The 15,143-nt window shown below is 56.9% G+C and overlaps 4 protein-coding genes across 4 annotated transcripts; all 4 read left to right on the top strand.

Moving 5' to 3' along the window:
* Positions 1 to 1,935: 1,935 nt before the first annotated feature.
* Positions 1,936 to 3,105, top strand: LMJF_36_5950 (conserved hypothetical protein; the record flags this gene model as incomplete). The annotated part of the gene is made up of 1 exon (XM_001687131.1): positions 1,936 to 3,105. The coding sequence occupies one exon, from the start codon at positions 1,936 to 1,938 to the stop codon at positions 3,103 to 3,105; it is 1,170 nt and encodes a 389-aa protein (XP_001687183.1).
* Positions 3,106 to 5,622: 2,517 nt separating this feature from the next.
* Positions 5,623 to 7,497, top strand: LMJF_36_5940 (conserved hypothetical protein; the record flags this gene model as incomplete). Its single annotated transcript, XM_001687130.1, has 1 exon — positions 5,623 to 7,497. The coding sequence occupies one exon, from the start codon at positions 5,623 to 5,625 to the stop codon at positions 7,495 to 7,497; it is 1,875 nt and encodes a 624-aa protein (XP_001687182.1).
* Positions 7,498 to 8,905: 1,408 nt separating this feature from the next.
* On the top strand, positions 8,906 to 9,784 carry LMJF_36_5930 (conserved hypothetical protein; the record flags this gene model as incomplete). The annotated part of the gene is made up of 1 exon (XM_001687129.1): positions 8,906 to 9,784. The coding sequence occupies one exon, from the start codon at positions 8,906 to 8,908 to the stop codon at positions 9,782 to 9,784; it is 879 nt and encodes a 292-aa protein (XP_001687181.1).
* A 2,508-nt stretch (positions 9,785 to 12,292) lies between these two features.
* LMJF_36_5920 (putative kinetoplast DNA-associated protein) lies at positions 12,293 to 12,778 on the top strand (the record flags this gene model as incomplete). The annotated part of the gene is made up of 1 exon (XM_001687128.1): positions 12,293 to 12,778. The coding sequence occupies one exon, from the start codon at positions 12,293 to 12,295 to the stop codon at positions 12,776 to 12,778; it is 486 nt and encodes a 161-aa protein (XP_001687180.1).
* Between the last annotated feature and the right edge of the window lie 2,365 nt (positions 12,779 to 15,143).

The raw sequence follows: 15,143 nt of genomic DNA, 5'->3' as shown, positions 1-15,143 counted from the left end.
GAGCAACTTGCTCTGAGTCTTTTCTCTGCTTTCTCCACGCTTCTTTTTTTTTTCGGCTGCAGGGGTGTACCAACGAGTGAGACAGACACGCTCCCTTCCGCATAACGTCACGCACGAATTCCGTTGTTTTTCTTTCCCCCGTTGAGTTGACAGCGGCACCGGTGCAGGCACTTAGTCCTTTCCACTTTTGCCTCGTTGTGGGGGTGTGATGGCAGTGCTCTGCGAAGATCTCCAATCCAATTATCCACGCACTCACAGCCGACAGAGCGGCCTCCCGCAGCGAAGTAGTTGCTGGTATGAGGAGGGGGACAGCAGGCAGAGGTGCCGGTGCCCTTTCTCCCGCTGAACGGATTCCGATCAATCAGCGTGCTACTTCCCTTTCCTCCCCACGTTTCTGCCGCTGTGGCTGCTGCTGGAAGTAGACGTAGTGCTCTGTGCTCGCGCCTGCTCCTTTCGTAACGCTATCGTCTAGCTCGCCTCCTGCGCCCTCTCCCCTCCTCACTCTCTCGCCCACAAAGCGTGTACTACACTGTCAGGTCACGCATACGTCTGCGCTTGAACAGGGTGGGCGAATGATGCTATCTGGCGCGCTTGATCGACATCCTTGGCCGTTGAGGGCGAAAGAAGTCTCGGCAAGCAGCGACTCATGCAAACTGAAATCCCCATTGAACATCCACTGAGTCTAATAGGGTGTGCATCCCTGCTGCTGCCGTGGGAAGATGTGTGCGCGCGCCGTCTCCCTCTGGGAGCAACGAACGTAGATGTATCTTCGTGCTATGTGGACGTTGAGTGTCACTCCTCACTCCGTTCATTCTTACACGAACAGGTTTCTCGCATGGTGTGTGTGCGTGTGTGTGTGTGTATGTGTGTGTGTGCCATCCCCTCCCTCTTTCTCCACTATGCTTCTCTGTACGAGTCTGCATGTTCTTTTGTTGTCGTCGTCTTCCACATCCACAACCATCTCCTCCTCCCGACGTTGGTTCACGCTTGTGTGGCCCCGTCACTATCACGCAACATCTCCGTGGCTGCGTTGCTTAAGCACTCTTTTCCTTTCTATTCAGTGGTGCACTTGCTGGCTCTACTTTAACGGCGTTGCTTTTCATTGTGGTTGTCTGTTTTCCCCTCGTCCTTCGCCCTCCTTTCTTCGCTTTATGCGTGTTTGCATCTTTGCCTGATCCGCTCTGTATGCGGGGACACGCACCCGCTGCCCTCCCCCCCCCCCGCGAAACAGCGGTGAGGAGTCAGTGCGGCGTGCCGTTGTTGTGTTTGCAGATCTCCCACAACCATTTTTGTTTTGAAAGTCAAACAAAAAAGGAACCAATTTGCGCGCACTGTGGAAAAAATGACAGCGGTAAGGCGCAACAAGCGTGGCAGACTCCAGCATGCCAGCGAAGAAAAACGTGATGTGTGCAGGCCTCCTCCGTTGACCCCGTCACGGAGGCTTTTATGAGACTCGATAGAGGGGAGGTGGAGGGGGGGGGAGGGGCAAAGGAAAAAAAAACGGGCTCTACAAGCTACCGTGACTTGTGTGCGTTTCCGACATCACGGCCACCTCTCTTGCCTACGCTGCACATCGCGCCCCCTTGTTCCTTGACGACGTGTGTAGCCCCAACAGATGTGAGCGTTCTTTTGTTAGACCTTGATGGGTACCTCTCTTATCGACCCCTTCACCAATTCGCTTCCCTTTCCACTCCTCCGCTGCAGGCTTCACTGAGGAACTTCCAGCAGCCTCCACCTTGCTGTATCGAGCCAAGGCACAGACAGCGCACTGGTATTGCATCCTCACAGAAACAGAAAGCTCAAGTGAAAACGGGGACGGAGCAGACGGTCAAGAAGCTACTTGTGTCGCTGCGCTCCTGCAGGATTGTCTGCCCTACTTCCTTTTTTTTTGCCCTGAACGCGCCCCTTTCTGTGGCTCATCCATGTTTTTGTGCAATGACGGAGCCCGCATACAGCCACACCAGCCGCGCTGTTTTGCGCTTCCGCGCAGCACAGGCCACCGAAGATGCTGCAGATTCAGCGGTTGATCCGGCGCAACAGCTGGCGGTAGCGCATTATGATTCGTCGCCCTCAGCCGATGCGACGCAGGCGGCGCTGGAGGCGTTCACGAACAGTCGCGAGGAGGATGCGGTGAGCTTCGTCGCAGGCTTCTTGCATCTCACCCCAAGTGACAGAGTGACCGCGCTTGCGAAGCTCGAGGCCCATGGGGAGGTCCCACCTGCTGGTGGCGCGGCGGCAGGAAATAAGCTGTTGGAGACACGCATGCCGGCTGCCACATGTCCAGAGCTACGCCGACGTCTGCAACAACACGAACTGCAGGCGCAGCAGCTTGCTCTGGCCGATCGCCTCTCCGGAAAAGCCGAGAAAGTGACTCATGACTGGCACTCCGTGAAGACTCGCACACATTCATTCGAAAGCGGGCAGGGCTCACTGGACGACGGTACATCAGCGGCACCTGCGGACGTACCGTCGTCTCCCACCAGGAATCGCGACGCGGAAGGGCTGGAAACGATCGAGTTAGAGGAGAGCACGCGCACCGGCGTCCTCGTCGCATTCATAGACAAGGGCGTGGCGGAAGTCTCCACCCGCTTCGACAACTTCTTTGACGCGGCCGCTAGCCCACTTGCTTCTCTGGACAGCGCCCAAGGTGAGACGCGCGACGGTGTACCGACCCCATCGGCGCCACACATCCTTCCGACGCTAGACGAAATACTGGGCTTGAATACCGAGGAGGCGGAGGACCCCACTACACCTCCATCCATGAAGTCTTGTTTTTCGCAGACGGCGGACGCTGGCGACACCGGTGCCTTACTGAATGCGTTCGAGCACCGGCCTCAGCGTCGATGTGAGAGCGATGTCTCCAGCCCGACCTCCTCCGTGGAAAGCGTTGCACTGCCTGGGCTGGAAGATGCTCGTGTGAACTTGGACGGCCCTCGCGAAGCCTCTCGAGACACAGAGAACGTCGAATTTGTTTCCAAGCTCCACGACGTTATTGCGGAGAGAGATAACTGCGTGCAGCCCTTCACTTTGGATCCCCTCTTCGACTACGACGCCGACATCCTCGGCGAGGCATTCCGCACCGGCGCCGCGTGGCGGAGCGACTGAGGCTCTCGGGGAACCCCACGTAATCTCTTGTCTGAACCACACACGCGTCGACTTGTCGAATTCACAACAGTAGGGAAACCAAGCGATGAGGAAGGACTCGTCCACTGCCCGGACCTTGTACACTAGCACCTCCCCCCCCCTTCCCTCTCTGTTTCTTTTTCTTGCAGTACAACAGAAGACAGAGAAGAGAAAGGCTGCGAGGAGACGAGCTCCCTGATGGCTGAGGTTGTTCGCCACGAAAGACACCGCCGCCGTTGGAGGGTGGATGCACCTCTAGCGATGAGCGATGCATGCCTCTCGATGGTAAGTCTTCTGTTCTCTGTTGCTTGTACCCTTCTCTCACGACAACGGCACGCTACGCACTTTTCTAGCGCTCCGTTTGTGCACACACACACAAAAATCAACTACAGCATCGTGAGGGGACCGGCACGCGGTAGGTGAAACAGCTTTATGGAGACTGTACGTATCGTAACTAGGCAGGGGTGCGTCAATCTGATTTCCGGTTATGTGGAGAGAGAAGACCGAACCTGCGCTGCCTTTTGTCCTGATTCTCTCAACACCGTGTTGCTGGCCGCGTTGTTGAGCGCTACAGCATGGGGTTTGACTGCGCGTCTTGTTGCGTCCATTTGTGGCTGCTCGTTTCTCTTGAAGGATCGCGCTTTCGCACTGTGTGCCACCTCTACCTCTCATCTTTTCCATCGGTCGGTCTCTCTCTGTCCTTCTCATCTCATGCCCCCAACCTCTGTCCGGCTCTCTGCCTGCGTGTGTGTGTATGTCCCTTTTCCTTCTGTGGCCGCCCTCCCTTTTGTTTATATAGGCTACCAAGCAGCTGTCTGCACATGGGCGGTTTTCCTTCAACCGTCGCCTACCACTACCATCGTCTCACCTCCTTGTCTGCTGATTACGCCATGTCAGCCCCACACCTGCGATACTCAATCCTGCAAGCACCGTCAAGCACCCTTTGCGGACAAGTATCTAACACCTGATGAGCAAGGATGCCAAGCTCACGAGACGACATGCGACTATCCTTGCCCAGGTCTTCACGGGCACCGGTCCGCACAGTGAATCCCTGCCACGACGGGTGACGGGCAGGCACATCGGTGGTGCGCATCTGGTGTGCTGCCTTCTACTGCGCTAGGGTTGTGGTGCCCCTCCTTGATTCCCACCAGTATTTACTGTGACAAAGCTAGACCCCACGTGGTGCCCGGTATGCGACACGGCATTCGCTTCTCGCTGCGATCGAGCACATCATGGTCTGATTGCGCACATCTCCTTCCCCCGGCACGGCCTTCTCACCCGTCGGGTGTTTTTCGCTGCTACCCTCACTTATGCCCCTTCTGAACGACAAACTATGGGCTCCTTGTGCGCAGGCTCATGCTTATCCGCTGACTTCCTTCTGCTTAACCGACAGACTCCTTTCCGAGGCATGCCGTCTTCAGGAGAGCCCGGGTGATGCACGAAGCAGGCGCGCAGGCATGCACACGGATCAACGTAACCGTGCGACACCTCCTGCGCCCGACCGGGTGCGAGCTGGTGAGGCGCAGATGCCGGAAGCACGGCGAGAGAGCCCCGAGCTCGCGCCATCGGGTCCTCCAGACGCCCATGAGGAGAGTCTCGATACTATGGAATGCCGGGGCTGGAGGCGACTGTGAGGGAGAGGCATGGCATGCAGGTGAGTTGCAGGGTCTCAGAGGGCCCTAACCTGAGGCTGTTCGACGTCCTCCCTGAGGTCATCCGGCATGTCCGTGGAGCACCATCCCGCTATTACCCGCACGACAGACGCCGCGGCCCCTGCCCTCGAGGAGGACCCTGGGCGCGGCCCGCTTGGATCAGGGCGTGCAGTTCACCCGTGTGCTCGCCGGGCGCTGGCTGCGCCGCAGGTACCCGATGAAAAGGACGAGGAGGTGACGATAAGTACCGGCTAGACGCATGGCCCGGGTTGAGGGCAGGACGGCCTGTCCCGAGTGGCGCGGATTCATCGGCAATGCCACAGTGATGGGTGGCGTGTGCCTACATGTGTAGTCTTCGCTGACTTGTTCGTGGCAGGAGAGCGCTTCAAGGGACACGATCGGCCGTGCCCTGTGTTGCGCTTTCTTTTTTTTTTGTCTTTCATAGCTTATTGTCGCCGTCTCTTACCATGTCTGTTACCCTTCTGCTTCGCCGCGTGCGCTGACCACCTACCCCTCACCTGTATCCGGAGGCACGCAGCCTCTGATTCCGCAGCGTGCTGAAGGGCTGCGGAAAAGGTAGCCACAGAAACGAAAGTGTCTACGTACGATCCTGGAAAAACCAACATCGTGCCCGCACGCGGAAGCTCTGCCAAGTGCTGGGAATGACTCGTGTGGCCTCCCTTACCTTTTCTATGTTCTCGTGCTTTTTCGCACCAGCGGGCCTTGTGAAGCGATTATATCCGACTCCTTACTTTTTCGGCGTCTCCTGTCGGCGGTATATCAAGCTCGTTTTCTTCATCACGTGCACCGCCTCCACGTCATCCCGTTCTGCCACCTTTCTCTAGCCATGTCGGAAATTGCCACGCAGACATTCTTTTCGATCCCGTTTTACAAGGGATATCTCCCATTCAAGGAGGCACAACAGGCGCAGTCCTATGTTGTACTCGCCCTTGCCACTGACGACGCGCCGGTGCTCAACGGCGATGATAAGTGTGCCGTGAGCTCGGTAGGAAGCGGGCACGTGGTGGCCAAGGCGCCCTCCACGACGCCTGAGCGTTCCGTAACACCGGAGAAAGCGGCCTCGAATCGCCAAAGTGCTGTACTGCATCCGTTATCGTCGCTGCCGCTACCACCGCGTGACGGATCGCCGATCAAGCGCAGTCGCTCTACCACGAACGAGAATAGCCGCGCGTCACCAAACGTGCTCAGCAGCAGCATCGACTCTTCAGGCATCCATACTGCCGCTCCAGCGACCACCGCCGTCGGTGGTGGGGTTGCGTTTTACCTCTTCCATAAGCGTGACGTGCAACCGCCGCCGATCCGGTTCTACGTTTCTCCCAAGAAGGTCCATCGCTGTTTCAGCGGGTGCGAAAGGTTGAGTTGCGGGTGTGAGCGCATCCACTTCAACCCAGATGCGTGGCGCATGCGTCTGGAAACGTTGCCGAGGCTGCCGCTGACGGTCGCGCGCGCCGGGCAGAACATACGTGTAGCGTCAAACCAGATAGAGCCGACGGCCGGGTATTTTTTTGCACTCGGGCTGAAGATGGCAAAGGTGCTTCCTGCTGTGGTGCCGACGATGTGTCGCTTCAATACGGCATGCCGAAACGGAATTAGATGCCTGTACATTCACGCCGACACGACCGTGACGCCCAAGCAGGTGCAGACGTCAGAGATTACCCTGCGTACGTGGGGTCAGCACGTGATGGATAGCGCCCTGTCAGACAACGAGGCGGGCGCCTTCTTCGCCTTCCTCGACGAGCAAGGCGTGCGCACCGTGGGGGACATGCAGGTGCTGGGAAACGCCGCCTTCGATTCGCTGGCCGCCAGAGTCCCGCCGCAGTGGGCGGAGGCCTTCTTGACGCTGTCCGTGCTGCGTGACTTGGACACAAAGATGCTGCTGACGAATGCGCTTATGGCGTTCCCGCACATAGAGGCACCCGTGAGACTGCCGGGCTTCCTGAATACCGTCGGCGACCTGCTCAGCCTGACCGCGTCTGCCTTCATGCAGCTCCAAGTCACACCGTTTGTGATGAATGCGTGCTCCCTGATTCGCACCCGCTACGGCACCGACGAGACCTTTACCATCATCGACCTTAAGAAGGAGCAGCCCAACACCTTCTTTAGCAATGCTACGCGCATAATTCAGAATTTTTGCCGCACGCATGCGCACTGTAGCTGGCGCAAGCACAATCCGTCACGGCTAGTAGTCACGTCGGTACTTACCTTTGTGGATGTGAACAAGTGCCACTGTCACCTCAACGGCGACAACCCAGAAGACACGCACGACGAGCGGATCGACGCACCCATCACGGCCGACATTGAAGCGATGGGCACGCCGAGCGGATCGTGGTGCCAGTGTATGCGAGGAGGCGTGATCGCGGTCAACTACGAGCTCAGCACACCGAGCGGATCGCGCTGCTCCGAGCAGAATGCGATGGGCAAGCTTGCCTCACTCGGTGTTCCCACCTGGGGCGTACGAGAGGTATTTGTGCACGGAATGGCCGCGACGGAGCCGAACCCGCTCTTCCCGTGCGGTGTATGCGAGAATATGCTGCGGAGAGTGACAAAGGACGTTCTCGCCCACTACGGCGGCGACGTCACGCTCTACATGTTTGACGCCACCACCCCGCGCAAAATTGTATTTCTCCCGATTCCCGAAATCTCCAACCGGGACGGCGCCAACTTCAAGAAATTTGTTGCCGAGGACTTACGCAGCCGCTGACACATCCTGCAGGGGTTTCAGAAGAGAGGGACGCGCTGGAAGAAATGAGGCAGGAGGGGCGACTGTCCCACTGCGTTGCTCTTCAAGAAGAGTCGATGGGGTGTGCAGCTCGCGTATCTCTCCTGTTGCACGCTATCCTCTGCTTTTTCTTGTGCCTTCTGCCGCGCTCGTTGGTGCCATAGGGCGTCCCTGTGCTTTGATGGATAGGATCATGGATGTGGTAGTGTATATCGTGCTGTGTGGTTGACCTAAAGTAATGTTCCATGTCGCGATGAACACAGCCCCGCGTTCGCGCGTTCGATGCTTTTTCGGCCTTATGTACAGAAAATGTCAAGCGCATGTGGGCTCACAGTCCACACGGGTTCAGGCGTTGGCGCAGCACGTCTGGGCAACGTGCCAGTTGATGTACGGGTCAGCAGCGGAGACTTCACAAAGAACGCGCCAATCTACTAGGCCTCTCTGATGCACGTGTGTGCTGGGAAGGAGACTCTTCTATGCACCGTGGGCGGACTGTGTGGGCCCCTCTCACTTCGCTCGCGCAATGATTGACCTCCTCTTCTTCTCCTCGACACCCTGGTCTCCTACCCACCTCTTCAAAATTTTGTTTCCTGTCCTCGCGGTTTTACTGGGCAGGATTTCGAAGAACTGGTCGGCTCGTCTGGCCCATTCATCTCTCCGCCATCGTTTGTCGTTGTTGTTGTTGGACGGGGCAGTGGAAGAGGCGTGCTGGCGCATCTGGTCGTCTGTGTGCCTCTTTCTGTGTTTGCATGAGCGTTTTGCGTGCTTTTTTCTCCTCGCTGTTGTCGCGTCACGCGAACACACACACACACACACACACACACGAGAAGGCTCTAGAAACGCTCTCCTCAGCATTATCTTTGTCGTAGGGCTTCGCTTCCTGCGTTCGATCGCAGACCGCGAGCACGCGGAACTACGCGCTGTATTTGCCCCCATCTCCGTCACCTTCGATGGTTGGGTGGCTGCCGTCCGCTGTCGCGTCTCAAAATTGCACGTATCTCCCCTTCATTTGTGTTGGTTTTTGTTGTCGTCTCATTGTGCGTCTTGTGCCACACTTCACGACCGCGTTATCGCAGAGTGTAGACCCCCATTCTCCTTCCACCAGCACCGACGAACGCGCACCCAATACATTCGTACACAAGAGGGATCAGCACCACCAGAGGGAGAGGAGGACACGTGCCGAACTCAGAGACGGCCCTTAAGGACACAAGCAGAGAGCCAGGGAACGGTGAGACTCTCCCCTGCACCACCGCCCCTTCCGCCCTCGCCTTCGTGTTCTCGATTTCGTGCAAGCGTCTTGTCGAACTCCGCTGTCTCCCGCTGCAGCCCCATCGCCCTCCTGAAAGCAGCTGAGAGTACAAGCGGCGCAGCAACATCAGTCTTTGACACGATGTCTGCCTTATCAGAGAGACTTGTAATGCAGCTGCTTCGCATTCGCAACCGCGAACTAGAGCTAGAGACAAAGCAGCAGGAGCTAGACAGCAAGCTGAAGCAGGAGGAAGATCTCCGCAAGGAGCTCGAGGTGGAGCATGAGAAGCTGGCAAAGTTGCGGAGTGTACAAGAGACTCTCGAGAAAATGAACGAAGGGCTGGAGGCGAAGTACAAGGCGGTGAAGGAGGACGACGAGCTGCAGCGAAAGCAGATCTCGGAGGAGCTGAAGAAACGCATCGCTGAGGTGGATGATGTGTCGAGGGAGTTGGCAGAGCGTGAGCAGCGTGCGCAGTCGCGAAAGGAACTGCTTTTGAAGCAGCAGGAGATCTACGATCAGCACTCGAACTCCGGCAAGGAGAAGTTCGACGAGCTCGTGGCGAAGCGCGCGAGCGAGATTGAGGCGCTCACCAAGAAAAAGGACGATAACATTCACCGCATCCCGGAGCTTCGAAAACAGCTAGTGACGGAGACAGAAGAGCTGACCGCTGCGAAGGCGCTGCAGGTGGAACTCCAGGCCAAGGTGAACGAGTTCCTCAACCGCTTCTCGGTTATTCAATCACAGTTGAACGATGCCAAGAGGGTGTACGAGTCCGCCTCGACCGATAAGGACCGCAGCACGCGCATGCTCAAGGCACTGGAGAGCGACCTTGAAATGCTTCGGCGTCGCGCTGTGACGAGTAAAGCAGAGCGTGACAAGGAGCTCGCCAAGGTCACTGCGCTGACGGAGAGAACGGAGGCGGTAAGAAGTCAAATCACCACCTTTGAAAATATCGCAAAGATGCTGACCGCGTCTCAAGATGGCGATGCCGCGTCTGGGGCGACAGAGTCGAGAGAGTGATGAGGAGGCTCTTCTGCTATGTGTTGGGACGGTGCAGGGATGTCGCCAGTGACAGTACGCGTGATGCGTGTACTCGCTGGCCACCGTCGACAGGTGACAGATCCGAGTAATTTGGCCTGTCCAACGGGTCGCCCCTCTCCATATGGCGCCGCCTGCGAGTCTGTTCTGTGCATCTTGCGCTGAAGTAGCGACGGTTTTTCCTGCCACCACAGAAGCGGAAAAGTGCTTCTCTTTGTTCACATGTTCATCACCTCTCTCTCTCTCTCTCTCGGCGCATGCCGTCTGCCGATGGGCATCGGCAGTCGAGGTGGCATGCCTCAGCGAGACTCCGCGATCAATCCCTTCGCCATGACGCTGTCTGTACGCTACCATGCTTGCGTCGTGAAAAGAACAAAAACCGGCAAGTACCAAAGCGCAGAGGTATTGGTGGTACGTCGACCGGCAGAAGGCACCCTTCACCCTTGCTTTCTGTTTGTTCCCTGAGAGTCTGTCACGACTGCGCCTTGCGGTAGGGGGAAAGCGGGGGTGGGCTCTCCGAGGGGCTCGTCTGCCTTCTTCTATACCTGATTCTCTGTGTATATGGGTCTCTGGAGCAGCGCAGTGGTCAGACCCAGCACATCGATCAGCGACGCCTCCTTTTACCTGGCAAGGCAAAGGACGCGCCTTCCACCGTCTTCTCCTTCAGCCTCGTTTTACCGCATCTACCTGCCACGCTGAACGTTCTGAGAGCTTCGCACTGCGGCGGGGGCGTCGCAGTGCCACCGTCGCTGTGATTGTTTGAACGAAGCCTCAGAGCGCGGCTGCGTCGGCATCCGACGCCAAGAACGCACGAGCGCAGCCCTCGCGAGGCGAGTGAACGCCCGACTCAGTCAAATACATGCTGCGCAAGAAGCGTCTTCTCACCGGCAGCGCCGAAGCTCGCGGATGGGCTGCCGTTGCGGTCGCTGCTGTAGGTGATGATGCATGAACCGTGGCAGTGTTTATCGTGCCGCGTCCGGCAGAGTAGGCGTTGCTGCCCACCCAAAGCCCGTGCGCCTCTGCTAGCACCGCCATCCTTGCGTGGGTACACTTTTTCCGACACAATGGCGACTTACGTGCCGACTATGATGGTATCGTCCTGTACAACCGCATCCAGATGCAGCCCATCCTGTGCTACAGGGCCGCGTTTCTCACCGTCGACTTATACACCAAGTTAGAGCACGTTGACCGTCGATTCGTGCGCGGTGCCAAGAGTGCGGAGGATATCCACTACCTTCACATGAGCGTACCGGGGCCTGCCGCTGTCGAATGCGGCGGCATTGCTGACACACAGAACACGCCATCGCTGGATGGCCCGCGCAGCAGCAGTCGTTGGAAAGAGCAAAAGTGAGTTGGCGAAGTGGCGGTGGTACTCGGTAGTAGACGAGTATGGTACGGTGAAAGGCGGCGTGCATTGTGCCGTGGACCTTAAAGTTGCCCTTGCTTGCATGGCGTGCCTCGACACTCGCGTAAATGCATAGGTTGTGTACGCATTTTGCTGTGTGCATCGCTCCCCACTGACGTGTTGTCTGAGCCCCGTTCTCTCACGTGGCGAGAGAAGGGCGAGTGAACTCAGGGATGAGCGTGTTTCTTTCGCCTCAGGGCGGGGCTACGTAGCCCTCCTCCTCTTGAGGTGAGCGTCCGACCCTCCCGTTGCTGTTTTTTTTTCGCTTGTCGTTTTCGTGCAGAGGCAGGCGTGTTGACTTCGGCACCCGGACATCCGTACATAGAGAAGCCGCCGGACGCGGTTGCCGTATACATGGACACACAGACACTCACATAATCAGGCGCCCCTTGTCGCCCATGGACTGCCTTCCACCTCACGGAGTGGCTTGCTTGGGGATGAGGAAAGGTTGGGGAGGTCCGCTCAACTTGTTCCCTCTTACCCCTCTTCCCTCCCCCCCTCCTCCGAAGACAGGGCGGAGCAGCTATCCGCCGCCTTTCCGGGTGGCAGGAGGCAAGCCGCTCCTCCTTTTCGTTTTCTCCACTAGATGGATGCTGAGAAAATGTTTGCTCCGCTTTTAGCCGGATGAGTGTGTCCTTCTCCTCTCTCTCTCTCTCTCTCTCTCTGTGCGCTTGCTCTGCTCCGTATACCCACCCACCTCTATCAAGCTCTTGCTTCTCGCTCGGCCACCGCCGTGCTTGTTTCGCCTTTCTGTTGCTGCGGTTTTGGTTAGAAAGTCCCCCAGCGCACATCCGGTCACCTCGGTGCAGCACGCAAGGAGATAGAACGAAAGAGAGAGACGCAGTGTCCCCTCCCGGCGCGACCTCGTCTCCCCCCTTCGTCGAAGCTCCCCATACGACTGTCTGGTGCGTCGCTGCTGTGCTCTGCTTCTCGCGCCCGCGTCCACACCCATATATACACTCCACATAGAGCTTTCTGTTCGTTTGCTATTGCGCTGCTTCGCCTGTGCAGCTCCTGAAACCTCTCTATACTTTTTTTTTTTAGACCTACTGAACCCCCTCCCACCCCTACACCTGCCGCCCTCCATGTTCCGCGCAGCTCGTCTTCTCCGCGGCGTTAGCCCCTTCTCTGTATTCCTGATGGACCAGAAGAACAACCCGTCGCTACAGGGCGTGTCGATCGCGAAGCGCGGCAAGATGCTCTCCAAGATGTACAAGGAGCTCTCGCAGCAGCAGCGTCGCGATCTACAGAAAAGAGCGGAGGTGCACCCGAGCCTGCGCAAGTCGAAGCGCGCTAGGCCGCCGCGTAAGACGGAATTCGCCGAGTTTGTGCGTCAGAACTACAAGGTGGTGCAGGGTCTTAACTACCGCAAGCGCTTCTCTGCCTTGTCCCAGCTATACGAGCTCCACAAGCCGATCGAGGTCCAGGTGACGAAAGCGCTAAAGGAGGCAAAGGCCAAGAAGGTGACCTCGGCCAAGACCGCCGTGAAAAAGGCTGCCACGAAGTCCAAGACCGCCAAGAGAGCCAAGGGGGGGAAGAGCACCCCGAAGAAGTCCACCGGAAAGAAATAGTGGCGTTGCTCTTGCTGTCTCGTATGTTCATTTTTTGTTTGTTTTGCGCGGTTGCTGCCGAAGGTGTGCGGCCGAAAAAGCGAGACGGCGTACACCCCATTTACGCGCTCCCTTGATCGGGCGGGTCGTTCCAAAAACTCTTTGAACCTTCTACCCGTCTTTTCTCCTCTTTTACGCCTCCGACTAGCGCTGCTCTGTGTTTTTGCTGTTCTTGGCTTGCTGGGAGGTGGAGGTCTACTGAACAGGAGTCGAGCGTGCCGCCTATCCCACACGCCCGCCTGTGTGCGTGCTCGCCGTGCGCCCTCTTGAGTTGGCATCCTCTTTTTTGTTTTGTTAATCATGCTTTGCCTCCCCGCCGTTGTTTTGTTTAGATTACTGTGCTTTTTCGTGTTCAGTACCCGCTCAACGCCAAGTTTGATGCACAGCGGGTCTGCGACTAGGATTCTCTCGCTTCCTTCTCCCTGTGCCTGTTTGTGCACGGCATCCTGTCATTGCCCTTGTCTGATGAGCTTCATCCGCCGGACATCGGTGTGCCCGCCGCCGAACTCGCACGTGCAACTCATCCTCTTCTGCACGCGCCCATCACCAGCACATACGCACCATGCCCGTGCTGATCCATGTGCTCTTGTTTTTTGGTTGTTGTTGTTTTCTCTCTTCTGGTCTTTTGTGTCTCTTGATGTTACATCCCTCTTTACTTTTTCTTGACCTCGTCGGCACGCGTGTATTTGTACGTAGATGATGACGGACACCACCAACCCCTCCTTTTTATGTATTTTCTGTGCAGGAGAGGGGGAACCGCGAGCGACGACCTGTGTAGCTCTTGGCGAGCGAAGGAAAGGGAACTCAATGCCCATGGTGGTCATTGCAAATAGAAAAAAAAGTTTCGGAAGATGGAGAGGGATGCAACTACCGCGTTCGCGCTGTGCGTGTGGGTGTTTTTGGTACAGGGCAGCAGATCGTCGTTCTCTGCGAAGAGATCGGCGATAAGGGCGGAGATCGACTGAGCCGGTGCACAGGAACTCCCTAGATGCAATGAAAAGAACACCGAAGGGGGGAGCAGGATGCCGCTAAAGTACACGAATCTACTGAAGAGCGAGGCTGTTGGCGGAGGCGGTACTCATTCACAAGCACTCGTCTTTCAGGAGCCCGCGTGAGCCACCGTCACAAAGGTCACCGCGGAGGTATGTAGCCGCTCAAGAAATTTCTTTCGTAAACGGCTCTCTTCAAACGTACAGCTACCTGATGATGAGTCACCTCTCCGCGCACCTGCCCGCGTGCCTATCGCGTGTCTTGTCCTCTCCTCTCCTGCTGACCGCCCTCTGTCTCTCGCCCTGTCTATTTCGTCCGAGCCTTCTGGTGCAGGAATGTGTGTGTATGCATTGTCTGTGAACTCATTAGCTCCTCTTCTTTTTTTTTTGGTAGACGCTACCGACTGTGCAGCGCACATACAGCCTCTCCTTCTCCACCCCGTCTTCTCACTCTCGTCTTACTCCCTGGAACGTCTCTGTCGTCGTGGTGCGACAGCGTCCTCCTCTGTCGTCCTTCTTCAGGTATAGATTTAGTTTTCAAGGCGTTTATGCGCGTGTCTGTACGCGCGCATGTGTGGTGCCTCTAGTATTAGATTGAGATATCGGTGCTTCTGTGTGCGTAGTGCGCGTTCTTCCCGTGCTCTTCTCCGCCGACAGAGAGAGAGAGAACGAGAGAACGTTTCATATAAAGAGAAAAACAAAACAGCGATGAAGGGGGCTGCAGCGAGAGTCTCGACGGCGCATAGGGAGCAGCTTGACTTGAGGTGCGTGCGAACATGTTCGTTTTTTGTTGTTGGTGGTGCTCTTCTCTTTTGCCGAATGGCCTTTGCACCTCAATGCGTGCGACACCGGGAGAGGCATGTGATTCAACACGTTGTTACATCGCCATTCGTCCGCTGCGCCCGCACCTCATCTTGTGGGATCACGAATACTGTCATGGCCTGTCCGCCTCGAACGCAGCATTCTGCTTTGCGTCCATCGCACACGGTGATTCCACGCCCTTCCCTCCCTCGCTCTTTCCACTACTGCCCTTGCTTGTCTGCGCTTCGTCGACCTTCTTTATCCCATCGTGCACACCCACAACTACGACGACTACCTTACTCCCTTGATTTTATTCGCTCCTTTGACATACACACACAGACACACACACAGACACACACACACACACACACACACACACACATGCGCCGCTCACAGCGTCAACTCGATTCTCCGGCGCCCTCGCGCACTTCATGGAAGTCTTCGTTCGTCAAATAGGCTTCAGCAACGGAATACACTACCCAACGGAAAGCCACCTGCACCTACCCTCTTCAACAAAACCATCATAATGAAGACGA

The sequence above is a fragment of the Leishmania major genome, chromosome 36 (genome assembly GCF_000002725.2).
Source record: "Leishmania major strain Friedlin complete genome, chromosome 36".
Classification (NCBI taxonomy): domain Eukaryota; phylum Euglenozoa; class Kinetoplastea; order Trypanosomatida; family Trypanosomatidae; genus Leishmania; species Leishmania major.
Note: the sequence above shows the minus strand (reverse complement) of the source record. Positions and strands in the feature narration are given on the sequence as shown.